The sequence below is a fragment of the Rhinopithecus bieti genome, unplaced genomic scaffold (assembly GCF_001698545.2).
Source record: "Rhinopithecus bieti isolate Rb0 unplaced genomic scaffold, ASM169854v2 scaffold_5882, whole genome shotgun sequence".
Classification (NCBI taxonomy): Eukaryota; Metazoa; Chordata; class Mammalia; order Primates; family Cercopithecidae; genus Rhinopithecus; species Rhinopithecus bieti.
This window is the reverse complement of record NW_016805188.1, coordinates 422,601-450,079: the sequence shown is the minus strand read 5'-3', so window position 1 is coordinate 450,079 and position 27,479 is coordinate 422,601. Positions and strand designations below refer to the sequence as shown.

The 27,479-nt window shown below is 36.3% G+C and overlaps 1 protein-coding gene across 1 annotated transcript in view; it reads right to left on the bottom strand.

Annotated features, from left to right (window-relative positions):
• Positions 1 to 27,479, bottom strand: part of ITGB8 (integrin subunit beta 8) — an 81,166-nt gene that overhangs the window by 30,275 nt on the left and 23,412 nt on the right. The window contains 5 exon segments of the mRNA XM_017871549.1: positions 334 to 499; positions 1,868 to 1,972; positions 1,974 to 2,112; positions 14,087 to 14,261; positions 17,580 to 17,665. Coding sequence (XP_017727038.1) covers positions 334 to 499; positions 1,868 to 1,972; positions 1,974 to 2,112; positions 14,087 to 14,261; positions 17,580 to 17,665 — 671 coding nt within the window.

Genomic DNA, 27,479 nt, shown 5'->3' with positions numbered 1-27,479 from the left:
GGCGAACAAGCTGAAGTGAGGAGGGCAACAATCTACTTCTAGTTCCTCCTTGGAGTGTGGCGCATGAGAGAAGAAGCCCTTTTGGAAAGAATTTTCACGTGCATAACCTTTTCCTTCCCTTTTATCTTTTCCTATTTAAATCCCTCCCCAAATTTAGCCCCTCTGTCCCAAACACATACCAAAATGAATCACCTTGGTGAGGAGTAAGAGATAGTAAGATATGTTTTCTTCTACACTACGTTTTCACTCCTCAAATCAAAGAGAAAACAAAAATTCTAAATCCTTTGAAAGTTTTGCATCTTAGCAAACACTTAATAATGTGAAACGTCTTACTTCACAGACAGCTGCCTGAAGCATGGCGTCAAAACCTCCTTCTGGTGTATCTATGTTTCCAGAGATCTTCTGTCTGTGAACTGCTTTCTCAAACTCAGTGATGTTCTCTGTCAAAGACAGCACATGGATGTATCCATGGGGAGGCATGCAGTCTAAATTGTAGTCACTATATGGGAAAAGAAGAAGTGTAAAGTTTATTTTGCTCTTCTTTCTTAAGCATTCTAGAATACTTAACAGTAAAATTGTACAGTTGTGTGAAAAGGGAGTATTTCTTTTGTGACAGGGAAATTTTATAAGACAAAAATCTGTGCTTATAAGATTAGAGAGAAGTTCAATATTGATGATCATTTCTTTGCAAGTAGGAAATAAGACTATAAGCAGTTGGCATTCAAAAAAATAAAGATGATTAAACGTGTTTGTTAATATAGGACAGTTAAAGGCTTTCAATATTTAATCTGCACTGTGAAATTTTAAGGTGAATATAATAATGTGCAGTGATTTCTTATCATTGAACAGCTGAGAAACACTTTTGGAAAATGCTTTTGAGGAATTTAGTTGAAATATGATAATACTGTTTGTTTTTTAATACTGCACTAATTTTTAAAATGATGCTTGGTGGAATTATTGATGAACAATCAAAATTCATTAAAATTATTTTGAGAATCCATGATATCCAGAAAGTAAGAATGATTCCTCTGGTACATTCACCTCAAGAAGGCTTATGAAACTCCATTAGCGGATGCATCAATCCTGTTCTGGTACAACATATGACAGAGCTGTTTCGGTAAATTGGAATGTATATTGTAAGGTAATCTAAGGAATTGGTAGAAGCAAGAAAGATAAAGTCTTTTATGAAAAAAGATCCAAACGGATTTATTTTTCTGAAAATTCAACAGGCTAATGGCAATATTGTGTGAGACACTTGTATTTTTAAAGTTAATTCTTCTTTCATAGTGGGACATCTGTTATTTAGAATAAGAATTCTAAAATGATAAGAAAAAAGGCTCTTTCTAAGCGTCAAATTCTCATCTTTTGACCCACTTTTTTGTGATAGCTGAGCTTTCTTTGTAGTCACATCATAGGCAACATCATTACCCCCAGTCACAGTACAGTATTGGAGAGATAGATGACGTGTTGGCACAAACTCTTTGAAATGTATCAAATCATAATTCAGCAATTTTGGAGCAATCAAAGCATAAAAATACAACATTTCCAAAGGGGTATTTATATACATGGCAGCCTAACTATTGAAGCTTCATTCAAAGCTACTAACATTAGGCATGGTTTTTTGTTTGTTTGTTTGTTTTTGGTGATAAAAACTAACTAAATATTTAAAGAAATAGAAAATAAAAGCCCAATCTACAGGTCATCTCAGAAGTTTTCAGATATGAACAAACTTTCCCACCTCACCAAATATTTTATTCTTATTTTATAAGACAAAATATAAAACTTGGTAAGTTCTTTACATTAAAAACAAAGCGAGATTTTATAAGCAAAAAATTAATTTAGCATACCCTCATCAAACCCTAGATACCTGCATTGATTATGAATCCTTTCGGGGTGGATGCTAATGTATGGCGAAACTGTTTTATCAACGTATGAACCAAATCCAAGGCGAAAGTCACGGGAGAAAATGCCATTTTCTAGATAAATCGTTGCCAACGGAATTTAATTTTTCTATATTATTGTGCATTGATGCTGAGACATCAACCAGATAATAAAGATCCACAGGATATTTCTTCAGAGGATGAATTTTCAGCATAAAATTAGCTTCAGCTCCTAGTTCAATAGAAGAAAAACATCATGTAGTCTTCATTTTAAACTTTTCAGGATAAACTCTCAATGAATTAGTCACATTCTAGCACCTAGCACAATCATCACAAATTTGCACATAAATTTTGGAATATTCTAGTATAATTATTATTGTAGTATAATTATAAGGCAATTTGAAAACCATACCAATTTATTAGTCCCAAATCCTACAGTTCATTTCCCACAATTCTATAGGCTGAATAGGGATAATAACAAATGGGCCAGCTCCATATGAATGTAACAGGGTATCGTATCATTATATGAACCTCCATTGCCTTAGTAGCTAGAAAAACAGTGCAAACCAGCAAGCGGCATTCTATCTCAAGACAGTGAGGGGGCTGTGCTTGTGGAATGACTTGAGGAAAACTGGGAAGGTATATTTTTTAAAATGATCTCTTATTGGATGAAGGTATAAATTCATTCTTTTGGGTTAAAGTGTATTTACACAGGAGATGAGAAAACTCTAGTACTGTGTAGTACAGCAAGTTATTCAAAATAATTAGTACTTTGTCACTAGTTAATTGATAAGATTCTTCCCATCAGTTAGCCAAGAGAAGGAATGAGACAGTGGGCTAAAGAATGGTGCCCTGCAGTGCCACATGGAGGACCTGGGGCAGGTAGGGGTCAGCATTTGTCCAACACACAGTGGGTGTTCACATGCTGAGGAGGGGCCCCATGAGTGAGGCACCAACTGTGGACAGAACAACTGGATGAGAAGAGGGGGCTGCCACAAGGACAGATGTTGGAAGTCCCCGCAGGGAACTACAATTTTATTTAGTTCTCTGTCATATTACTATTAGATACAAGGACCTGGGTTATCCCCCTAACCCTCTATAGAGTTGGTACCTCTACTTTTAATTTAAAGTACATGGTGAAAAGGCATCTATTTAAATGTAAGCAATTCATAATTTGTAAATTTTACTTTTTGAAACTATTAAGTAAATGCTTTGTAAGTCATTATTTTCCATAAGAATATTCTGAATGGAAGACATTTTAAAATAAACATCTTTGTATACATAATTTACTTAAAGAACCTTCTAATTTATCAAATTATATTTTGGTGTTAGTATAAAATAGCAATATTTTCTTTTCAATTATTTCCCAAATCAGATGTTTTCAGCCAAATTACCTACTGTATTCAAAAAAAGGTTTTGCTGGTATATAATAATAATTATGGGAGAAAGGGACTACTCATTCCTAATTTGTTTTTTTTTTTTGTGCAGGCAACCCCTGTAGTGTAATGCTCCTAGGTTTTGGCCCATATTTGTAAGGAGAAATAGGGCATGCGTGGCCCAGCCCAGTCCATTCTCTCATCCCTTGCCTTCAGAAGTTAGGCTGCCTCCAGAGAGCATATCCTATATTCTGCTCTGCTTTTGGGCTTCTGTTGACAGAAAGACCCGTTCCTGTGGCAGTGTTCTGCAATTTGAGTGGAGAAATTAAATTCAGGGGAATGTTAGACACTGGTACACTGGGCCAGATTGATGAGAAGTAGAAATTCAGCACTACTGGGAGAGCGACTCATGTGCAGGGACTTGAACCTTGATGTGTGGATCAGTGTTTTTTGTTTTTCACTCAGACCCAAAGTGTCGACTCTCTCTAGGTGAACTGCTGTTGATGAAAAGTATTGCCATCTTTGTAGATTTGAAAAAAGATTGTTTTTGTAAACTGGCCACATGGTATCATGGTATTTTTATGTTGGTGAATCGTTGCAGTTTATGGTGGCTCTGTCTAAAGATGAATGGCTGTTTTCAGAGGTATTGCTAGATGTAATAGATGGTCAGCATATTGTGCCAGGGACCCAGCAAAGGTGTGGGTCGGTGACCTCAGAAAACAACCAGAGCCTGTGTGGCATCAGCAAAGGCACAGTCCTTGGAGGTAAGCTATTCAGGGCCCTTCAACCAAATGCTAGCCACACAAAGGCGCTCAGCTGAAACCAGCTGCTCATAGCCTAGCAAGCAAATTCTGGTCTCACTGGCCTCAGCAAAGAAGAAGACTGTGAGAAAGCACTGCCAAATGGTTGGGGTGTGAGAGTGTTGGCTGCTGTGCCTTGATTTTGGATTCTATAGATTCTGGCCTTAGCACGTATACCGGGGTCAGCTGAGGCCTCAGCAGAGAAGTTTCTAATAAAGAGGAAAAGAGCGTATTTCCATACACAGGCCTTTTAGTAATTGCTGGCAAGAATAATAATCAATATTTTTACACTGCGAGACCCCTGAGCTTGCTGTGAGAGTCTAGTTTTAAGTAGTCAATTCAAGGTAAATAGACCTAGATAGGCTGACCCCAAATCGTGCTCTGCTTGATAAGGAGGAAACCAAAGGGGTCAAGCTTGGATTACCATGTCATGCCCATCAGTTTGAGATGTTCCTCATAATATGCTCTCAAGTTGGCTTTGGATTGTATAATTATAAATAAAGAAGAAAACTCTTGAGAGCAGGTGTCCTAGGCATCAGTATTCCACAGTAAAAGGACACAGAAATACCTTTTTGTGGCACTGTGGATATTGTGTCCCTAGTTAACGTCCCCACTTAACCTTTGTACGTGATCTCATCGTAGAGCCACTTATAAACCATTTTGGACAAGATGCGTGGGCATAATTTGGAGGAGAAATGGAATAGGGTACAAAACAGGGGCTCAGAGTGACCCTGGAAATGATTTAATTGATGAAGTACTATGACCCATGTCAGGGTTTCCAGGAAAATCTCCACTTCCCATCAGTGGTTTCAGAATTATTACCAAAGGAACTCTAGTTGGCATAGGGACGTGGCTATATGAAAAGGACAGCAGAAATGTCCGGATAGACCATGGATCTCTGCCCTGACAGGGACAGCACCCTCAGTTTCATCACATGCTTAATGGCAATATCCATTGGTTTTAAACAAAGAGCCTGGGAATTTTAGGGAGGGGAGGGAAGGGAAGGGGAATGATTGCTCCTCACTTTTCCTCCTTCCTCTCAAGTAGGACAAGCCCCACTACAATAACTCCCTCCCACATTCACTCCTCCTCAAGCATAATATATGATTTTCAAAGTCATTTTACCTAAAGAATTTTATTAATTTTGCACAAGCCCTGTTGAATATATTTCTATTAATACTTTACAACTATCTGGGCTATTCCATCTATCAGGAATTATTAAACAGTTATATGCAACTGGATTTGTTATATAAAAATTAAACTTAACCTGGCAGGTGCTCTCCAGATATTTTTAGTTGTAAGGTACCATGGGTTAATATTTATATTGAATATTAACAGACGATATGTCAGTGTTCCCTTTATAATTTCACATTAACTTAATTATAGCTGTTCTTGTCATTTTAGGGGATTTGGGTGTTGAAGATAAAAGTAATTATTACTTTCATTTCTGGTATCTTTATTTGCCAGTCTCAGAAAGTAACCTAAGTAAGTTTCTACAACAGAAAACAAAATTCTGGTGATGCTTCATTTGCTTTTTTGTTTATGTACTTTGCTGCCATACTGCATTCTTTTCAATAGTTTTGTTTTTGGAATACAAGTAAATGTGAAGAATCTATTTGGGTGTGTGTTTACGTGAATGGCTTTAAAATATCATTCAGTTCTTTTGAATGCAGAGCTATCTAATTTTCCTTTTTTTTTGGATTTCGAATCACATTATCTCACCAATTTTTCCTACATTAAACAATCAATTATTACCACTAAACATAGGCAAGGCCAACTTTGGGGAAAATAGTTATAATTGACTATAATTTGGGGCCGACCATAACATTTCCTTCTTTTTTTTTCCTTTATGAATGTAGAATTTCAACACAGGGTAGAATCAGGTTAATTTCAACACTATAGTTCAAACTCATTACTTTTGACCCAGTAAAGGGTTTAAGAGTTGAGAATCTAGTAGTTTAGTTTTCACTCACTCTCCTTACCTATTATTCGTCAAGTTAAACATTTCAGTTGAACTCCTCTAGCATGCCAGAATACTGGGATATATTCCTATCCACCCTTGCCCTTCTTGTCTTTTTGCCTGGATTATTTCTATAACCTCTTCATTTGTCTACCTCTATCATTTCATTTTCCTGCCGTCATTATCTATACCACCAAATCTGTCTTTTCAAAATTCAAAATTGCTTATGTTTTGTCAACAGCTCTCCACCAGATGGCCAATGCCCAATGGCTAAACACATCAGATCAAAGCTCCTACATAATACTTACTCTTGTCTACATCTTTAGCTCTAGCAAAACAAATCTGCTTTAATTCCCCCATATACACCCTACAAATGCATACTCCTATGCCCTGCTTGTGGTCCTTCCTCTGCCTGTGGTGGCCCAACCTCTTCTTCGTGTAATTACCAGTTAAAGACACCACTCACTAATCTGCTCCTTCCTAAACTGAGCTGAGGGCCCCGCCCCTGTGTTTCCATGGCAACTGGATCATACCACCATTTTAGTGTTTACCATATAATTATGAGATTCTAGACTGGGCATCTTTTTTTTTTTTTTTTTTTTTTTTTTTTTTTTTTTTTTTTTTTTTTTTTTTTAGCAGCTAAGAGCTACTAAATAAGATAATCTATGTAAAATATTTACCATAGTATTGCATATACAGTAAATGCATATGTTAGTAATTATCACTTACTACTACTAGATTTTAAGCAACACTAGGGTAAGAACTGTTTCTTCATCTCTGAAGCCTCTGTAGTTGGCACATACATAGTCACCCATAAATGTTTTATAACTAAACTATATTTGAAGCACATTTTGGTACAACATTTCAAAGGGCCCACATATTTACCCCAGAAAGAAGTCAGTATCTAGAATTATTTCCCACAGTGTAGGGAGAGCTTTCACAGAGTTTCTCTAAGAGGAAAACAGTATCATCTGGCTCCCAAATGTTCCTGCCACCACTTATATTATCTCCAGGAAAGCTTTATCCTCGTGCCTTTTGAGATTCTAAGGACTCAGAACCTCATTTCCTTCCACTAACTTTAAAAGGAAGAAGTGAGTCTGGGACAGAATTAGAAAGAAGACATAGGGGAGAGTTAATTACCTACTTAGAGCTATTGCCAATGATTGGTTTGAATACAAAGAATAAAAAGTGGTTAAAATGAGTTTTTAAACTACTCAAAGAATGGTGTGAGCATCCCTGATGTACTGGGCACAACAAACATGACTGCACACTAGGAAAAGATAAGTAAAAAGCATTCTGCATAAGATGAAATTTTAAAACCAAGAGAAAATGTGGAAAACTGTAAGTGGAAGAATTACAAGCCAATTTCTATTCTTTATACTTCAGCAGTGGAAGGAGAAGGGCCCCCAAATGGGATCAGTTTATAATGGCAAGGTACAGACTCCAGTACATTTCCTAATTTCTGTGGGAAATAAAGTGAGGAATGTGTGCCAGCCAGTTCTCTTTTGTTTTCTAAATTTTGAAATTAAGAAAGAGGTAAGGCATATCTGGAAAATCTTACTAAATCTACACTAAATTAGAGGATTCTTTTTGCCTATTGTTAAAATGAACCGTTTGAAACATTTTCTAAAGTTAGTGAAATATAGGTTAAACTAATCCTTATCCTATACATTGTATTATTTCTAAATTAGAATTAGAGAATTCCCTTCTCTCTCCTATTTTCCTAAAGAGTTAATATCCAGTTTCCTTAGAGAACATCAACTAGGGTCAATAATCTACTTCTGTTATCATTTTCCATAAGATTCATAGGTGAAAATAAGAAAAGGTATAATTTAAAAGTGAAAATTAAAGAAAATGTCATTTAAAACATTCAATTAAAATATAGTCCTACTAACATTTTAAGAAACCTAGTCAGGATATGATGTAGTGAATATATTCTTGAAAAATTCTTAACAGAGGCTACATTGGAAGTCATAAATTTTTATCAGAGAAGAATAAAGTGATAAATGAAAGTTAATATTAAGAGCTCAATGCATTTTCCATTTAGGTATGCATTATATCAAGCCCTTGACTCTGATTCAACTCATGGTGAAAAGGACTTTTACATCATGGAGTATGTTTCTATATATCTGGGGTTGCCAGAATTTAGCTTTATATATTATGCCCTAAGACGGATATGTCTTTGATGTCAAATTCATTTTTAAGAACTTATTTTCAGTTTAATTTAATAAATATTTGCTATACATGGGGATTACAAACTAGTTCTGCCACACAGAGCTCACAACTATGTGGCAAAGATGACTTACACACGTTAGACAATTATGCTAATTTGCACATAGAAATTCAAGTAGTAGCGAGAAATTTAATAAAATCAAGCTCCGCAATGACTGACGTAAAATTATTTCTCTTTTTTCACTCTCCTACTCCCAATGATCTCTTCCCTACTGCGTTCACTTACCATCTCCTGTTGATGTCTCCTGTTTCTCTTCTATCTCCAAGTCCTATCTCTTCCCCGAGCTTCAGCCTCATATAGCTAAGTCTCTCTCTCTCAACTTAAGACATCCCATTTTAAATCAACACCACTCCATTCATAAGGAGCAGAATTCCCTACCACACTATGTTGCTTGCCAGATCCTGGGAGTCCCACATGGCCCATCAATCACCAACTCCTGTGGATTCCACCTCTCCATTCTCCTCAAGTTTACCGGGCTTTCTCCTGTGTCATTATCACTATCATTGCTTATCTATAGCACTGAAACAATTTTCCAACTTTTGAACTGTTCATTTATAGTCTCAGAAGGACTAAATCATCATTATATCTACAAAAAAGAACAAGCTAAACTCATTGAAGTGTACAAATTATTTGTGACATACCAGTAGAAAAAAATGCAACTGATAATTTTCATACTTGTGTATTTAAAAAAGAGCAAGACATTTAAAAGAATATACTTATATTTGTAATAGGCAAATAATATATAATAAACTGCTAAAAATTAAGATTCAATTAGAAAAATAGGCATATTTGTATGGAGACACAAATCACACACAAAAAAAGAGAGACGAAGATGATTAACAGCTTAGGAAAATGTTTAAACTTTCTAGTTCTAGGAAAAAGGCAAAAGAAAACAGCTAATGGACTAAACAAATAGCAGACATTAAAAAGAATGAAAGCAGGCATGGCTGACTAATGAAAGGCTAAACTGAACATCAAATTTTTTTGTGAATAATGTAACAATATACATTAAAAAGTAAGTACATTGTCATACATTTGACCTAGCATTTCTACTGCCAGGAATGCATGCTAAAGAAATATGTGGTTATATACAAAGATACATGCATAATAAGTTTCAGTGAAGATGTGTTTTAAAAAACTTCATTCAGATTTGATTGGGATTGATTGTCTCACATTTATTGATTCACTTGGACTTTGTTATATTTATAGACTATATTTATAGAGAACTGACATTATTATGCTATTATATTCAGGAGCATAAAATTCTTCTCCATTTATTCGTATCTTCTATTAAGCAGCACAATGGATCTTATACTTATTATTATTATTATTATTATTTATTATACTTTAAGTTCTAGGGTACATGTGCACAATGTGCAGGTTTGTTACATATGTATACTTGTGTCATGTTGATGTGATGCACCCATCAACTCATCAGCACCCATCAACTCGTCATTTACATCAGGTGTAACTCCCAATGCCATCCCTCTCCCCTCCCAGATCTTATACTTTTTTAAAAGTTTATTCCTAAAGAGTTTACATTCTAGGTTGCTTTTATGAGATAATCACACAATTGATCATTTTTCTTCATTGTATTTAATATTACAAAGGAAATTCACTGATTTTGAATATTTTAAAAAACAACCTGCCAGAGTAAAATTTTAAAAAATTCAATAGTTAGTTTTACTTGATTTGCTTGGATTTTCCACAGCATGATAATTTTGCTTTATCTTTTCAAAATGTTCATAACTGTTATTTAATTTTTAAAAACGTAATCATATTTATGTATACTTTGGATAAGAATTTTAACATATCCTAAGGGAGTATTCTTCAATTTTGGTTTTGTCAGAAATGGGCACTAAATTTTATTGAATGATTTTTTGTTATCTATTGAGATAGCAATGTTTTATCTCTTTTTGGCAAACTAACATCATAAAATAAATCAATTCCAAAATCAACTATCTTTGGTTTTCTAGCTTAAGTCTATTTGTTTGGTGATATTGTTCTTCTTATCACATACAGTTAATTTGATTTGCTAAAATTTTATTAAGAATTTGATAATAGGGTTATGCTAACCTTGTAATAATTAAGTAGCTTCTAGGCATCCTCTAAAGTGATGGAATAGTTTAGGCTGGGCTCAATGGCTCACTCCTGAAATCCCAGCACTTTGGGAAGCTGAGGCGGGTGGATCGCCTGAGTTCAGGAGTTCGAGACCAGCCTGGCCAACAAGGTGAAACCTTGTCTCTACTTAAAATGCAAAAACAAAATTGCTGGGCGTGGTGGCAGGCGCCTGTAATCTCAGCTATTCAGGGGGCTGAGGCAGGAGAATCGCTTGAACCTGGGAGGCAGAGGTTGTAGCAAGCTGAGATCGCACCACTGTACTCCACCCTGGGTGACAGAGGGAGACTCTGTCTCAAATAATAATAGTGACAACAATCAATCAATCAATAAAGTGATATAAGAGTTTATATACCACAGAGATAATGTATTCCTTCAGTATTTGAATGAACACGAAACATTTCTTCTCATGAAAGCATTTAGACCTAATGTCTTTAGGGAGTAGTGCTTATTGAGGGAGGTAATTATAATTTTTATAATTATAAACATTTATAACTTTTTAAACTTCTTGTATATTAGGTTTCTTAGTGTTCTCTATCTTGAGTCAATTTTAGACATATTTTCCTAGAAAATTATCTATATTATCAAGATTTAAACAGTTTATCACAGATTTTTGTACTTAATATTTCTTAAAGGCTTGTTTCTGAATTTTTTTCTATAATTATGGTTTATATAATTAGGTTATTTGATTTTTGTCCTCTTTTCTTAATTAGATTTGCCAATAATTTATCTTTTTTATTAGACTTTACAGAGAACCAGCTCTTGGATTTATACATTCATTTTATTCTTTTTTTCTTATTTTGCATTTCATTAATTTTGCTTTGTTATTAAATTTAGGAACTCTTTTCTGTTTTTCTTATGATTTTTTTGTTTATCTTGTTCTTATATTTGAATGCTTGGTTCATCTGGATTCATTTTTCTTTAATAATAAAATCACTTAAAGTTGTGAATTTTCCTAACAACTACTTCAGTAACAACCCGTATATTTTGAAGTCTTGTTACTGTTATTATTGGCTTATAGGACTAGAGTTTCAATTTATTCTTGGAAATAGAATTATTTAGGAGAGGCTTCTCTGAAACTTGCCATTATTTAATATTTATTTATCATTTTGTATTGATTTAAATTTTTATTATGCCATGCTTATAGATATTGGCAAATAAGAACAGTTTTATTTTAGAATTGTGTTTTCCTGCCTAAAGCGTAATTCATTTCTAAAAATATTCCATGGACTTTTGAAAATATTATTTATGTATCAAATGCTATTGGCTGAATTGTGTTCTGAAAAATTCATATGTTGGAGCCCTAACCTCCAATGTGATGGTATTTGAATAGGGGGTCTCTGGGAGATGTGATTAGGTTTAGATGAGGTCATGAGGATGGAGCCCACACGACGAGATTAGTGCCCTTCTAAGAAAAGATACTGGAGAGCTTTCACTCTCTCACTCTTGTGCATGTGTGTTCTCTCTCTTTATTACTTTCTCTCTGCCCTGTGTGGACATAGCAAGCCAGGATGAGACTTCTCACCAGTAACCAAATCCACTAGCACCTTGATCTTGGACTTTCCATCCCCTAGAACCATGAGAAAATAAACTGTTGTGTATGCCACCCAATCTATGGTACTTTGCTATAGCAGCCAAACAGACTAAGAGATTGTTTATTAATTATTTTTCTATTCTATTATATAATTCCTATTTACTTCATGTGCAAATATTAAGGTGTGGGTTTTTCAATTCTGCTATTTTGAAAATTCTGTTGAAGGAAAATGAAGAGTGAAGAGGCAGGTATTGAGAATTCTGAAAGATTTGTAGGAAAGATGATATTAACAACTTACTCTTAAATTCAGGTGTGAACTGGGAAGTATTTCCAGACTCATTTGAGTATGAAAGCTGAAATATAATAGAATTACATGTGTGCTGAAAGGGACGAGGGCCTGGATTAAGATCCTGAAGAATCAGGTAGATTAACAATGTAAAGGCTCTAGTTTATAGGCTTGCTGGGGATATGGAAATGCATAAGAAATTGGGGATGTTAGAAGTAATCTCAGGCTCATATAGATCAGAAAAACTAGGACTACAAACCTATTAGGATAACAGGAAAAGAAAAAAATCATTAAAGATGGTTGGGCAACTATAACATTAAAATGCAGCTTATATTCAGTGTGCATGAAGGAGCATAAGAAAAACAAATAAATAAATAAAATGCAGCTTATAATTGTCAAATCTCAAGAATTTAAAAAAGAATAAAACAATTTTAAGGATGTAGTCATATTTACTAGAGGCAAGTGATATATGTAAGCTTTATATATAAGCTGCTGAAAATTGGCATTCAATTAGAAAAATAGGCATATTTGTATGGAGACACAAATTACACAAAAAAAGAGCTAAACATGATTAACAGCTTAGGGATAATGTTCAAACTTTCCAGTACTAAGAAAAAGGCAAAAGAAAACACAGACGAGAGAGGCATGTGTAATTATAGGAATATCTAAGGGCAGTTTAGTGGATGCATTAAATTGGAATTAGGTGAACAAGAGCATATAATTTTTGTTTCACCCTCTCTCTTTCCCTTTTTCTAAAAAAGAATTTATTTACCACGCTAAATACTTTTTTGCAACAGAAGGTGAGAATAGCTACAATCTTACCAATCTAATTACTTTCATTTTCGTATATTCCTTTCCAGCTGTTGCTCACAATGTCCATACTGGGCTGTGTCATTATTTAATATGGGAAAGAGCATAGTTTTAATTGGAAACTGGGAATATGCCCAGGGCCAAGAAAGTAATGGATTTTGTTTTTCTGATAATCAGAGTCTGGAAGAAATAGCACATTTCTGGAATGGGGAAGGGAATGTGTCAAGAATAGTTATTTAAAAATTAATGACAGGACAGGACCACCCACAATGAAATGACGAAGGCTTGGATACAATTGCGAACTGCTTTAAACTACATGCATCTAATTAAGTGGTGCACATCTGTGTACCTTGATTTATCTTACTATATGTAATTTTTACACCAGGATTCTGTAGCAGTGGAGGAAAGTGAATAATGTCCAGTGGCCTACAACATAGGCCAAACTGTGAAATACACCGTGAAGGAAGGGGAAGTAAAAAAGAGGTATAGGAGAAAAGGTGTATATTAATCTCAGGGGTCATCACAAAATGGCCCAAGGTAATTACGATAATCATGAATTGCAGCCTTGTGATTAAAAGTCTATTACAAAAGCTCTAAGAACTTTGTAATAAACTTTTAATCACAAGTTGGTTGTGATTAAATCACAATCACATAAATATTGATTGCTTGATTGATTTAATTTTGGAAGATCCCTTCCAAAGGGGATCAATCAAGCTAACAAATACTTATGGAGTGCTTACCACATGCCAGCGCTCTGCTAGGCATTGGAAAAATAGAGTGGAATAAACATGTCCCCTTGCTCCTAGGGCTCGCAGTAGAGTAGAAAAACACAATTACATCACAACCTGATCAGATTATGTGAACAGAACACATAATTAGAATATAATGTGGTCAGGTTTGCAGTGTCCAAAGACACACAGCTGGCTGCAGGCACTATAAAGACTAGAATTCTAATTTCTTGATTCTGAGTCCACTGTGGTTTCTACAATAACAGTACTGCCTGCCACATAATATTAAAAATGAGCAAATTAAAATAAATTGCAATTTCAAGTTAAGAATCATTATAGATTTATTTGAAAATGACCAAACCTGGACGCAGTTGGATAGACACTTCTCCTGGTGTCACCTGGGTATTAATTTCATTTTCAGTGGGTATGATAACATGCACAGATGGGTATTCTATTGAATCAACTGAGCAGCCTTTGCTTATTAAATTGGAAACAATATCACAACGTTCACTTCTTGATCCATCTGAAATGAAATCCTGTTTAAAAGAAAGAAAATCACTGATGTTTTTAGTGTATATCATCTCAATTACATTTAAAGAAAATGACATCGCAAATATTGCATTTTTGGTATTTTATATCATTTTAATTTCTTCTGATCCTTATGTGTTTACTTTTCTACAAGAAAACACAAGCAAAAATCCTACTCCACTTTCTGCATCTAAAACCTATTTGAGAAGGAAAAGCTCAGACTGAAGTTTCTCTGGTTGGCTTTTTTTTTCCCTCTATTTTGGAGACAGAGTCTCCCTCCTGATCCAGGCTGGAGTGCAGTGGCACGATTTCAGCTCATTGCAACCTCCATCTCCCAGCTTCTAAAAATTATCTTGCCTCAGCCTCCCAAATAGTTGGAACTACAGGCACATACCACCACACCCAGCTAACTATTGTATCATTTGTAGAGATAGGGTTTTACCATGCTGGCCAGGTTGGTCTCAAACTCCTGACCTTAGGTGATCTGCCTGCCTCGGCCTCCCAAAGTGCTAGAATTGCAGGTGTGAGCCACTGCACCTGACCTGGTTGGCTTTTTACTGGTTGTTATTTTCATCAATTTAATATAATATTCTGGGGATATATATATGAAAAGGTTTCTTTTTTTTTCCTACTCATGACTGAATCTTTTTGACTTCCAAACATAGCAATTTGCACAGAAGTGAGAAAATTCTATCATATTCCCTTTGACAGTGAAATTTTTCCTATCATATATGCTGTGAAAGTATAACTATGCTCAGAGCCTGCACTCTGAACTCTAACTATGCATGACACTCTGCATCAGACATAACGGGTAGGAGAGGAAGGGAATTCTTCAAGATATATAATGTCTTTCATAGATGTTAGAAAGGAACATGGGGCATTAAACTAGGTAACATTGATGATGCCCTTTCTATCCTAATTACTTTCCAATTACTTATGTAGTGTAGAAGGGAAGAGAAAGCAAAGTACATGGAATGGCAGATTAACATGCTACATAATAGTGCAAGCAAACTGGATATATCCGGTCTAAATTTTCTAGAGACCTTTTGCTTTTGACTAGCCTTGAAAATTATTCAAGCCAAGTTTACTTTGTTATCATTTATCTGTCCTAATCATGAGCAGAAAAAAACAAAACAAAACAAAACAAAAAACCTGTCTCTCCCTTGCCTCTCCTTCCAGCCTTACTGGTTGAGGAATCATTGGCATCAGCCACATCCACACCTAAAGCGTGAGGGATCTTCCAAAATTAAATAATATATTCTTCCTCTCAATGACATCAGGTCAGCCTGCAGGTAGTGGACAGCTCCTTCTGTTAATGGCATGGATGGTGGCTGAGTCCTAAAACTGGCTGCTTCCCTTGAGGTTGTGTTATTAATGCAGGCACTCCTCCTGGTTTCCTAACCCTGAATGAGTTGTTCCAGAGCCTTGTCAAAGTTCTATATAGTCCTCACTCCCATTTCTTAATCCATGTCTCTGTGCCCAATGCTTCCCACATTGCTTCATTTCATCCTCGCAAAGACTGTGGGGAGGGTTCAATTTGTATTTTCATTTTAGAGGTATGGAAATCTGAGGTTCAAAGTGGTTAGGTAACATGTGCAAGTTTATAACATTAGAAACTGGTGGAACTGGGATTTGAATCCAACTCAGTGTTTCTTCAGAGCCTGCTCTTTCAATACATAAACTAGGCTGAACTGCGCTGTATAGAATATTTGAGGACATGAGCACCCAAGTGAGTTTCTGACTGTTTTCCCTAAGATCCCATCTGAAGAATGTCGCCAATAGTGACAGGTTTTCCTTCTCCCCTCCAGCAGCCACCTCCTGTCTCCTTGACTTAGCTCCTTCTACCGGACAACTGACTCCTCCGAATACTCAAAATCCCTCCTTCTATGGCAGGACTGACAGTTATTCCCAAAGCTGTGACTCTCCAGATTATTTTCTTCCAGTCGGAGGTGTGAGAGGGAGAAGGGGTCCCTCCGAAATCTAATGTTCTATGGCTAACATGTTACAAGTGGCTGACAACTGGGCTTCTCTTTTGAAGGCTCTTCCAAACTACCCTCACTAAATCATTCAGCAGTTGAGAGCAAGTTGGCACAAACTTCAGGGCTCTAAGGATTTTCCTTAGTGAAGCAGTAAAAATCTAAAATGAAGTACTGGTTTGGGGTCAGGAAATAACAAGCCATGAAACATTCTTGACAGAGAAAAACCTGGAAGCAAACACCAAATTTGAGGTTATAGAGATGAAGAAAGGGAGATGCTAGAGTAAAGTGAATTCTTTTGGTCATTTGGCTCACAGGAAGTGATGGGATTGGACCCAGAAACTCTGAAATTGTCCTCTCTGTGACATGCCTGGCTCCACGGGTTCTGATGGAGCACTTTTTAGTTCATGAATGACATCTGGTTTTCTCACTGGTGGAGCCCAGAGTCCATCTGGGAAGCCTTTAGGCTATCGGTAGGGAGACTTACTTTCAGACGTGCCTAACATTTCTTGAACTCCTCCCCTACCTCTACTCTGACTTGCTTCCTAGAAGAAAATGATATCCACCATTTGTTTCTACCTTTCAACTTTATTTTTTCTCCAAGAAGTAATAAAGGAGGTCGGAAGGATAACAGTAGGCACAGTTGTTAAGTCAGAGGAGACAAAAGCTACAGACTTATCTCCAGGTCAAGCAAAAGGCCATTAAAGACTGACTTGTTTGTTCCAATTCCCAGGAGCTACATAAGTAAATGTAAAATTATTTAGGCAATCTCATACAAGAAGAAATCCCAAATTAGCAGATCGCTTCTTCAGTGCAATTTACTAGATACAGGCAGTCCTAACTCCACCGACAAAAGAAGAAAACTCACAAAACAACCCTAGAGCCAAGAAAGAAGGAATGCATTGTAATTGTTTTACTAAGAATTTTGTTATTAGGATCTGTTTATCTTGGTAGAACAGAAAAACAGTTATTTTGAACAACAGGATATATAACCTAATGCCTCAAGCTGAAGCAAGAATTCCACACCAAAGCCTACTGAACTATCAAAAGTTACTAGCTGTGGTTGCCAATTCTCTCTATAGAACAGATGGAAAACATAAAATGGTTTGCACTTCATTTCAAAATTACCGTAATTTTCCTAATAAAAAGGTTATGCTTTATTTTATATTCAGCCAGATATGCTATTTCCAAGCATAAAACCAAATAAAATTTTCCTTATGTTCTGCAGTATCTTTCTTTTTCCTGATGCACCTTCAAGGCACAGAATATTAAGAAAATGAAGTCATGCTATAGCTCAAGTCAACCATGAGAAAAGGCAAAAAAACAACAACAACAACAAAAAAGGCACACCTCTTGAACACACCATCCACATTCTGGACCCAGCGCAAGGCACCTGGCACAGGATGCCGCATTTGAAGATGCACATATATTGTCTTCTGTAATGAAGGAGAAAACAGTTATAATTTACTCTCAAAATAGAAAGCATATATAATTCTAGACTACAATGCATTTTGAAAAACTGAAACAAGAGGACCTTTTATTACAAAAATCTAACAACAAAGATATATAATTTATTGAAAAGAGTTGACCTGCTCATTGTAATTAACAGATACCTTGATAATTATGATTTAGTTATGAATTTGGGAGAAAGAAGAGTGACAAAAATGTGATTTTGGTCAGGTTTGGGGGTCTGGCTTCAATTCTACTGCAATGGTAGAAGGCAAGGACCCTCCAGATTTTTTAGTAAGTTTAGTAAGTTTCACTGTATTTCATATTCTCTGAAGCAAATAGGTGCTTTGGGTTCTAGAGTTTTTCCTACAAAAATTATTGTTTGTAGACATAAATCTCAACACATAAATTCACATTAAATCACAGATAATGAATTTTCTGTGAAACGATCTTGCTGGGCATATAAAGTAATTAACTTGGGAATTCTAATTGTGTGAATATTGATTATTTTGGCTTGAGGAATACCAGAACCAGACATACTGGCATGATTTAATATTTTAGAATTAAAGTGGTTAAACTGAATGAGTTGTTTTAGTTAATTTAGTTTCTCAGATTGGATGACTAAAGATCTAAGATCATGACCAATTCACATTTCCATAGATTCCTGCACATGTCCGTAATAGTTTAATAATAACATAGTGGTGCCTGGAAATTATTTACCATTATCCCCCTATCCACTAACTGCTGAAACAATTAAAAGAGGGCTCGTTAGTATAGGTTGAAACGCAAACTATGATACAGAATGAGTCATACATCATTTTATCATGAGTTTTTACTAGAACAATCACATACTTCCTACAGTCTATTCTTTACCATGAGATGTTCTAAGGACACTGGAAGTCACGGTGTGATCTGTCCATTTCACTCAGAGTAAAGAAAAGGGACATCCTGGATGTAGGCAGCTCACAGACCAAATGAGGAGACACATATATGAGCAAACAGTATCACATAGTATAAGATACACGGAGAGATTTCACCAAAGTGATAGAAGAACAGGGAGAAGGTGCCTCTCACTCTGCTTTAGAGAGGGATAGGTTGGGGTGGAGGAAGAGGGTATATTTAAGGATTGCTCCCCAGAGGCAGTCACATTTAGTATCTCTCTTTGTCATCTTATTTTCTTTCTTCTAATCCATGTTTATCTCTTTAAAAAATATATTACATATACAGTGGGTGCTGACGAGTTGATGGGTGCAGCACACCAACATGGCACAAGTATACATATGTAACAAACCTGCACGTTATGCACATGTACCCTAGAACTTAAAGTATAATAATAAATAAACAAACAAATAAATAAATAAATAAATAAATACATACATACATAAAAAGAAAAGTATGTGTCTGTGTGCACACTCATGCACATGTGTGTATGTGCCCAATCTCACATGGTCATGGTAATTTTAAAGGGAATAGAGACTACAGAATCTTTAGCTAGCCATATTCCAACTGTTTTCTCTTTTTTTCTTTCTCTCTCATTCTGGAAATACAGGATAAAATACTTTCCCCAACATTCTGGAAATACAGGATAAAAGCGGTTCTGACCTGGAGGTGGAAGGGGATGAGAGGGGAAAGTAGTAGGAGAAGAGTAGAGAGGGAGGAACTGTGTTTACTCCTGTGTTTACAGTTAGAAGTGCTCACTGGGGTGGTGTGGAGCATCTTTCCCTAATACCTCTAATGTTCTATCATCTCCTCTGTGTATCTCCTTTGTCCTTCACTTTATATCAACTTTGTATATACATTGTCCAAAACTTCTTCACTTCACTAACCTTTCTAGACCTGGCCTAGAACACAAAGAACTAAAGTTAACTCTAATATTTTGTGCTTCCTTTACCACCAGCTTGGCTTCCCAAAGTATGAAAACTCCTTAGCCTAAAAATTTTCCATCTGTTGTAGGCTGCCAAACTGTAAAATCTGCTTACTACTAAAATGTTCAGAAAAGTGAGTGACCTTTTTTGTTTTGTTTCCAGAAAGAAAACCAATTTAGGTGTAGACATTATGCACATTTGCAGACTGCTACGGTCTGAGTGTGTCCCCCCGAGTTCATACATTGAACCTTAGCCTCTAATGCAATAATATTAAGAGCTGGGGATTTTAGGAGATGATTAGGTCATGAGGGCCCCACCCTTCTGAATGGGATTAAGGCTCCAAAGCTTTTAGCTCTCTTGGTCCTTCAGTGCTTCCATCACATAAGGACACAGCAAGAAGTCCCTCGCAAGACACTGGACGCTGGCACCTTAATCCTGGACTCCCCAGCTTCCAGAACTGTTAGAAGGAAATTTCTATTGTTTATAAATTACCCAGTCACAAATATTTTGTCTTAGCAGTACAGATGAACTAAGACACAGACCTTATTTGACTTTTGCCAACTCTTAGCCTTGACTCAACTGAAACATGAAATTAAGTCTATTTCAGTTCAGACGTGACCAAGACTTTCACTCAACAGGTAAGACTTTTGTGTTGGCAGTTAAGACTCTAGTGTCAAAAAGAGGGTAAAGAGCATAAACAGACACTTCTCAAAAGAAGACATTCATGTGGCTAACAAACATTGAAAAAAAGCTCAACATTGCCTGTCATTAGAGAAATGCAAATCAAAACCACAAGGAGATGCCATCTCATGCCAGGCAGAATGGCAATTATTAAAAAGTCAAGAAACAACAGATGCTGGCAAGGTTGTGGAAAAAAGGAACATTTTTTCCAAGTGATTATATACAATAATATAATTGAAATAACTCCAAAAAAAGACTGCAGTCTCCAAAGTAGATCTACCATTTGATTCAGCAGTCCTACAACTGTGTATCTACTCAAAGGAAAAGAAGTTATCTTATAAAAAGACATCTGTGTGCACATATTTATCACAGTACAATTCACAATTGCAAACATATGGAATCAATCTAAGTGCCCATCAGTGGAAGAGTGCACAAAGAAAATCTGGTATACATATACACCATGGAATACCACTCAGCCATAAAAAATAATAATGTCTTTTGCAGCAACTTGGATGGAATTGGAGGCCACTATCCTAAGCAAAGTAGCTCAGGAATGAAAAACCAAATAGCACATGTTATTTACAAGTGAGAGCTAAGCTATAGGTACCCAAAGACATACAAAGGGGTTTAGTGGACATTGGAGACTCAGAAGAAGTGTTTGGGAGAGGGCTGAGGGATGAAAAATTACCTATTGTGTATAATGTACATAATTTGGCTGATAGGAACAATAAGAGCCCAGACTTCATCACCATACAGTTCATCCACGTAATCAAAAGCCACTTGTACCCCTAATGCTACTCAAGTAAAAAAAAAAAAAAAAAAAAAAAAAAAAAAAAAAAAAAAAATTAAAAGTACTGTAGACTCATGGAAGGGATGCTGTGGAATCTAGGATGCCGGTCTTTGCTTCTAATAATTGTCTGACTTTGTTCTAAGTTAACCTAGCTTCAAGCTCAGATAAGGCTCCTACTTCCATAGTACACATGGCAAAAACAAATTCACAAATGAAAATCTGTTTTCTTTGTATGCTGATTCTTTTCTCTAAAAAGTTCTAGTGCCCATCTCTATTCTCAAATTTCAGACGCCTAACGATGATGACCCAGAGGGAGAGAAATGTTGGTCCTGTCAATACTTTCCAGGTTCCAGGGCTGACATTTCTCAGGGTCTACATAGCTACAGGAAAAAAGATCCCATAAATGGATCTGGAGGAGGTGGCCACATGGTTCTGCAGGACTGGAGGAAGGTCATAAATTGAACTGCATGGGAAGAGTGTCAAACATTATTTCTGGAGAGTGTCATGGTTATGCTTCACAGAAGACATGCCAGATACACTTTGGCATGCAGCATTTTAAGAAATTTCTTTCTAATTAAAAATATGCAAGTAAGTAAAATGCCAAATATACCTGTATCAACAATTACAGGAATTATTTTCACTGAATGTTCAAAGTATTATGAATGCCATTAGTCAGTGTGTGCTAGGAATTTCTTCTCTCTCTCCCACACAAACACACGTACACTCTCTCCTTCCCTCTCCTCCCACAACACACATACAAACACACCCTTCTGTGAAAGTAAAAATCTTTACACTGCATACACAACAATGCATGACTGCTGTTTACAGACACGGACAGTTTGTTATCAGCTTCTGGGTCTACCTAGTTAATTTGCCCTCCCATCCAACATTACAGGAAAACTACTTTATAGCAATGGTTTCCTAGCAGCCCTCAGCACTGCACTGACACCTCATTAGAGGGTGTGCCTGAGTGGGTTTTCCCACTTTATGATTGCGGTTGCTGCTTGTTCAGCTATTTGCCTAGTGATGTTGCAATGTGCACCTTGTTCTTTATATTCAAACACTGCATTTTAATAAGGATTATGTTTTATTGGTCCCAATGGAAATTCTTAAGCCAATGGAAGAAGCATTATAATGTGCTAAAGCACAGGCCTTCAGATCCTCCTCGTGTGCTCATTTGTTTTAGTCCTCAGTGCCTCATAAAGCTCATGTTATTAAAAAAAAATGTATTGCCTTAGTGCAATCCATGAGAGCAAAGACATGGAATCAACCTAGGTGCCCTTCAGTGGTGGGCCAGATAAAGAAAATGTGGTACATATACAATGTGGAACACAACACAGCCATAAAAAAGAGAAAAATCATGCCCTTTGCAGCACAATGGATGTAGCTGGAGGCCAGTATCCTTACCAAATTAACTCAGAAACAGAAAACCAAATAACACATGTTACCACTTATAAGTGAGAGCTAAACATTGGATACACGTGGACATAAACATGGGAACAGCAGACACTGACAACTACTAGAGGGTGAAAGTAGGGAGGGGAGCAAGAGTTGAAAAACTGTCGGATACTATGCTTACTACCCGGGAGATGGGATCATTAATATCCTAAACCTCAGCAGCATGCAATACACCAGGTAACAAACCTGCACATGTACACTCTGTATCTAAAATAAAAGTTTAAAAAAATGTACTGCTGGCTGGGTGCAGTGGCTCGTGCCTGTAATCCCAGCACTTTGGGAGGTCAAGGTGGGTGGAGACCAGCCTGATCAATATGGTGAAACCCTGTCTCTACTAAAAATACAAAAATTAGCCAGGCGTGGTGGCACATGCCTGTAGTCCCAACTACTTTCTTTGCCTTGCTATAGCTGTGTGAAAATGTTCAGGAAAGAGCAGGAAGAAAATAGAAATAAAAAGGGTTAGAAAATTGACATCCATTGTGACTCACACACAGAAAAAAATGATGCTAATATTTTTATCATCTGGAATTCTGAGAAAAATTGGTTTGGGGCCTAGTTCTTCAGAAGTATAACTGTACCAAAAGTTCTGGAGTCCCTGGGGCAGTTTTATGTCACACTGCTATCTCCTATCTAGAGAAAGTAACCAGGTAGGCTGGGAGTGGTGGCTCACACCTGTAGTCTCAGCACTTTGAGAGGCTGAGGTGGGCAGAACACGAGATCAGGAGATTGAGCCATCTTGGGTAGCACAGTGAAACCCTGTCTCTACTAAATATACAAAAAAATTAGCTGAGTGTGGTGGCACACACTGTACTCCCAGCTACTTGCGAGGCTGGGGCAGGAGAATAGATTGAACTTGGGAGGCGGAGGTTGCAGTGAGGCAAGATCACGCCATTGCACTCCAGCCTGAGCGACGGAGCAAGACTCCATCTCAAAACAAACAAACAAAACAAAACAAAACAAAACAAAACAAACAACAACAACAAAACCTGCCTTGACAGAAATCAGAAAGAGATTTAATGGCATATTGTCAATAAATGTGTACATTCTAAGTAATTCTATTTCTGGAGCTATTAGCATGTGCTGTGTGTCTTATATTTTCTCATTGTCTTACAACTGTAGACAACAGGTGTGATGAGATAGTATTGCTAAGTAGTTACTGGGAAGAAACTTCCAATGTTCCATAACACAGCTACTTACTAAGCTAGTCACCTAAACTTTCCAAGCCTCCATCTCCTCCACTGTAACACAGCGCTAACTATAACGATATGAAATTGCTGACATGAGGATGAAATAAGGTAAAGCATGCCAAACAGAGTGCTCAGGGCATAGTAGGCATTCGATAAAGAAACTGTTGTAATGTAATTATAATTAATATTATCTGTGATGGGTATATTATCTATATACACATACATACACATTATATATAGAGACACATACATATGTGTATGTTCATGTGTGTATTAAGCTCTATGTTCAAAAATCAAAGAAAGATGCCCTCAAACTTGTTGTAAATGTAACATGCTGTCTTTAAAATGAAAGTCCCTTGGGTCATAAAGATAAAGTTTTAAAAATACATCTAATATATAAAAATGGCTATTAAGTAAAAGTGCTGCATTTATTTTAGCTGTTTAAAAATGATTCTTAAAAGCCCATAAAGTTGAATATATACACATCCATCCAATCTATTACGAATACAACTTTGGCATGACTATGAACTGGCTTACTGAAAATCTCTTAGAACACCTGCATTTTACTCATATTTTGCAACATGAGCATTGATTTAAGCTGAATAATTTTTAAATTATTTCCCAGAATTAAATGTTTATGACATATGTGAGATGACCTCTATAGCTATCTGTCATAAAATATAATAAATATCCATCGTCAACAGGACAGAGTACACAAAAATCAGGAAAAGACGCTCATGACACCCACTTAGGTATTCTTTGTTTTTGATGATGCCATTCATTCATATTATTTTGAAAATATTTAGTCAATAGAAGTGACGGGGGAAAATATGGACCAACAAACTTCCTAAAACTAAAAAGGACAATAGAAGTTTCAGTGTTTAGAATGGGATCTTTCCATAAGTCAAGTGATTGGATCAAGTAAAAGTTTTTAGAGACATTTCTAGTTTTTTCTGTAGTAAAGTCAATAAAACTTCAACAACATTTAAAGGACATTCATGGTTATCTGGCAAAAGAACAATTATAACTGATAAAACTGTAGTACTTCATATTTAGAATCAATTATTCTGGATTCTTCTGTTACTCCTAGACAAAGTGATTTGTGAGAAATGCATTTTTTTCCAGGCAATATCCCTTTCCTAATTGCATTTACTATACAAATTAAATTAAATTTGGATAACTATATAAAGCTACTTCCTTAAAAAATAAAACAAGTAAACACTGTTGTAATTAATGCATATTCTGCTTTGATAACAGTCAAAATCAGACAAATTGAGCACGCTTAAGAATAAAGTTTAGAGTATAACTGGGTTTTCCTCCTTCTACATACACATATCATGGTCATGTAAATATACCTTAAAAATACATTACTTGATTACTGAATCTATCTTTTACAGAGAAATATAATATATGCTATCACTTAATATAAAAATTAAAACAAATAAATACATTGGCATTCTAATCACTGGCCATGACTTAGTTATTCCAAGTTTTGATTTGAGGTTTCCTAAAGGCCCCTACAAAAATAAAGGCAAGGAGTAGGTGCTTAGGCCTACTTCTTTGAAAATAAGGTGCAGCAAACAAAACAAAACAAAAGTCGGTTAAACATTACCAGGGATTAAGTAAATGGGCATGAGAGAAAAGGAGGAAGCACAGAAAGCTCTCTGAAAAAGGTGGATTTGAGTAGGGAGGTTCTGAAGAGGTAGAGAAGATATATTATTGAGAAGTTAGTGCCTGAGATGATCCTTCAAAACAGGGGGAGCAAGGACCTATTTGTTGAAATAGACAAAGAAGCAGATGTCATTAAAATAATGATAACACATCTGTGGCAAAACTTTAGCTGCTAAATACCACCAATGCTTATTTAAACTGTGCTCATATAGAATTAATTGAACAAAATTCATGAAATTCAAAATATCTGTAGTTGGCTTCTGAATTATGCTTTCAGGAAATACTACTCTCCTGTAGTATCACCCAGTCTAGGCTGGCACATTCCTCTCCTTTGCCTCCACCATAGTGTTTAATTTGTTTCAAACTTGTAGAAAACAAGCATTCAGACCATGGAAATGAAAATAAGTAACTTTAGGGGGCAAACTATTTTCTCTAAATAATTTTGCCTCTACTTTCACTTAGAAAAACCTACAATAGATTTATGTTTAGTGAAAACCAGTTTGGATTCCTCTCTATCTTGCCTTCTCTGTTTGCTGTTCCAGTGATTAGGTTTGATAGTCTGAACGTGTATTTGGAAGAGAAGGAGGTGGTTCAATAATGTTCAATTCTTATATAGTAGCTCAGGAGGAAGCTGGGGGAATCAGGATATTACAAGAAAAACAATTGTTTTAATTCCCCTGAGAAAGACCCTGGAGCAGAGATTGTTAGCAAGTGACTTACTGGGACAGGGAGCAAGCATATACGTTGGTGCAAGCCGCAAGCATATACATTGGTGCAAAGGGAGTCTGGCCTCAACCTGACCCCTCCCATAGCTTTGAGCCCAAATGACAACACAAAGTTGTCCCACCTGGAAGCCTGGGGCCTGTTTTCTACCCCATATCAGACAGTCAATGGCTGCATGCAGCCTGGTACGGGGAGGAGTGAGGTTGGAGTGGGTTGATGTTCCAGGCATCTCTGAGCAATGTGGCTCCTTTTGGTGGAGGGCAATTCCTTTGAGAAAGTGGCAACTGTGAGCCATAAACAGCCAGAATGCAGAGCAGCTGAGGATGGGTGCACCAGTCCTATAAAAAGAGCATGGGTGGGGCACTAGCAATGTCTATATAATAATCTCCCCCAGAGGGTGATAAATGATTAGAGTATTGTAGCACAGATTGCTGTTTGCCTGCATGTTCTTAACTAATGGACCTAGATTTGTTGAAGGTGGCATTGAGAGGAACTGAAATGCTGCAATTCTCACCTTCTCTTGCAATGATGATGATTGCATAACTAATTATGATAATTTAAATGGAAGCAGAAGTTTCTGAATGGGGCTTCTGTGAAAGTTTTCAAAAAAGTTTTTTGTTTTCCTTTTTATTCCCCTTATGCCTATCCTGCTTCTTTCTGCCTGGAACATGGATGTAATGTCCGGACCTGCAGCAGCCTTATTCAGACTTCAGGGAACTTGTCTCATGGAAGCTGAGGCTAAAGACAACAGGAGGAAAGCAGCCCAGGCCTCTTAGAATACCAAGGAGTCCCTGTATCTGCTCGTTTACTCTCAGAACTGGGTCTGATGTGAAAGAAGTCTTACTCGAATCTTACTTAATCCTGTTTTCAAAGACCCTCTTACTTGCAGATAAACACAATCCCTAACTGATGAATTTTCATCTGAGTTTTGAAAGATAAATAAGAGACTCTAACAGAATAAATGTAAATGTTTTAAAAGAAATGTTAAGCATAAAATCACTTTATGTGAAGTAGACCATCCACACTAAAGAGATGTATTTCTTCATGTTTGTTTGTTTTTCCTTGGAAAAGTAAGAATACTAGACTATCAGTTCCTGGGAGGAAAGGTGCTTACATACATTTTCTTTGTATATCCAGTATATGAGCCTCATACATATACTCAATGTACTGGAACACACTCAATAAATGTGTAATTAATAAACAATATTCTAAGTAGAGGTTAATCTGGCAATTTAATTCCTGAGTTTTTATGTCTTGACTACATATATTTTTAAGTAATCTTCATTTCCAAAACCTATTTATCACAAAAGGCAATGTAACTATGTTTACATAATGATACATAGCTAGATGAATTCATCTTTATGTTTCCACAAACACAGATTACCATTTTCTTACACTTGGTCTTCTGACATTGTGTAGCTCAACT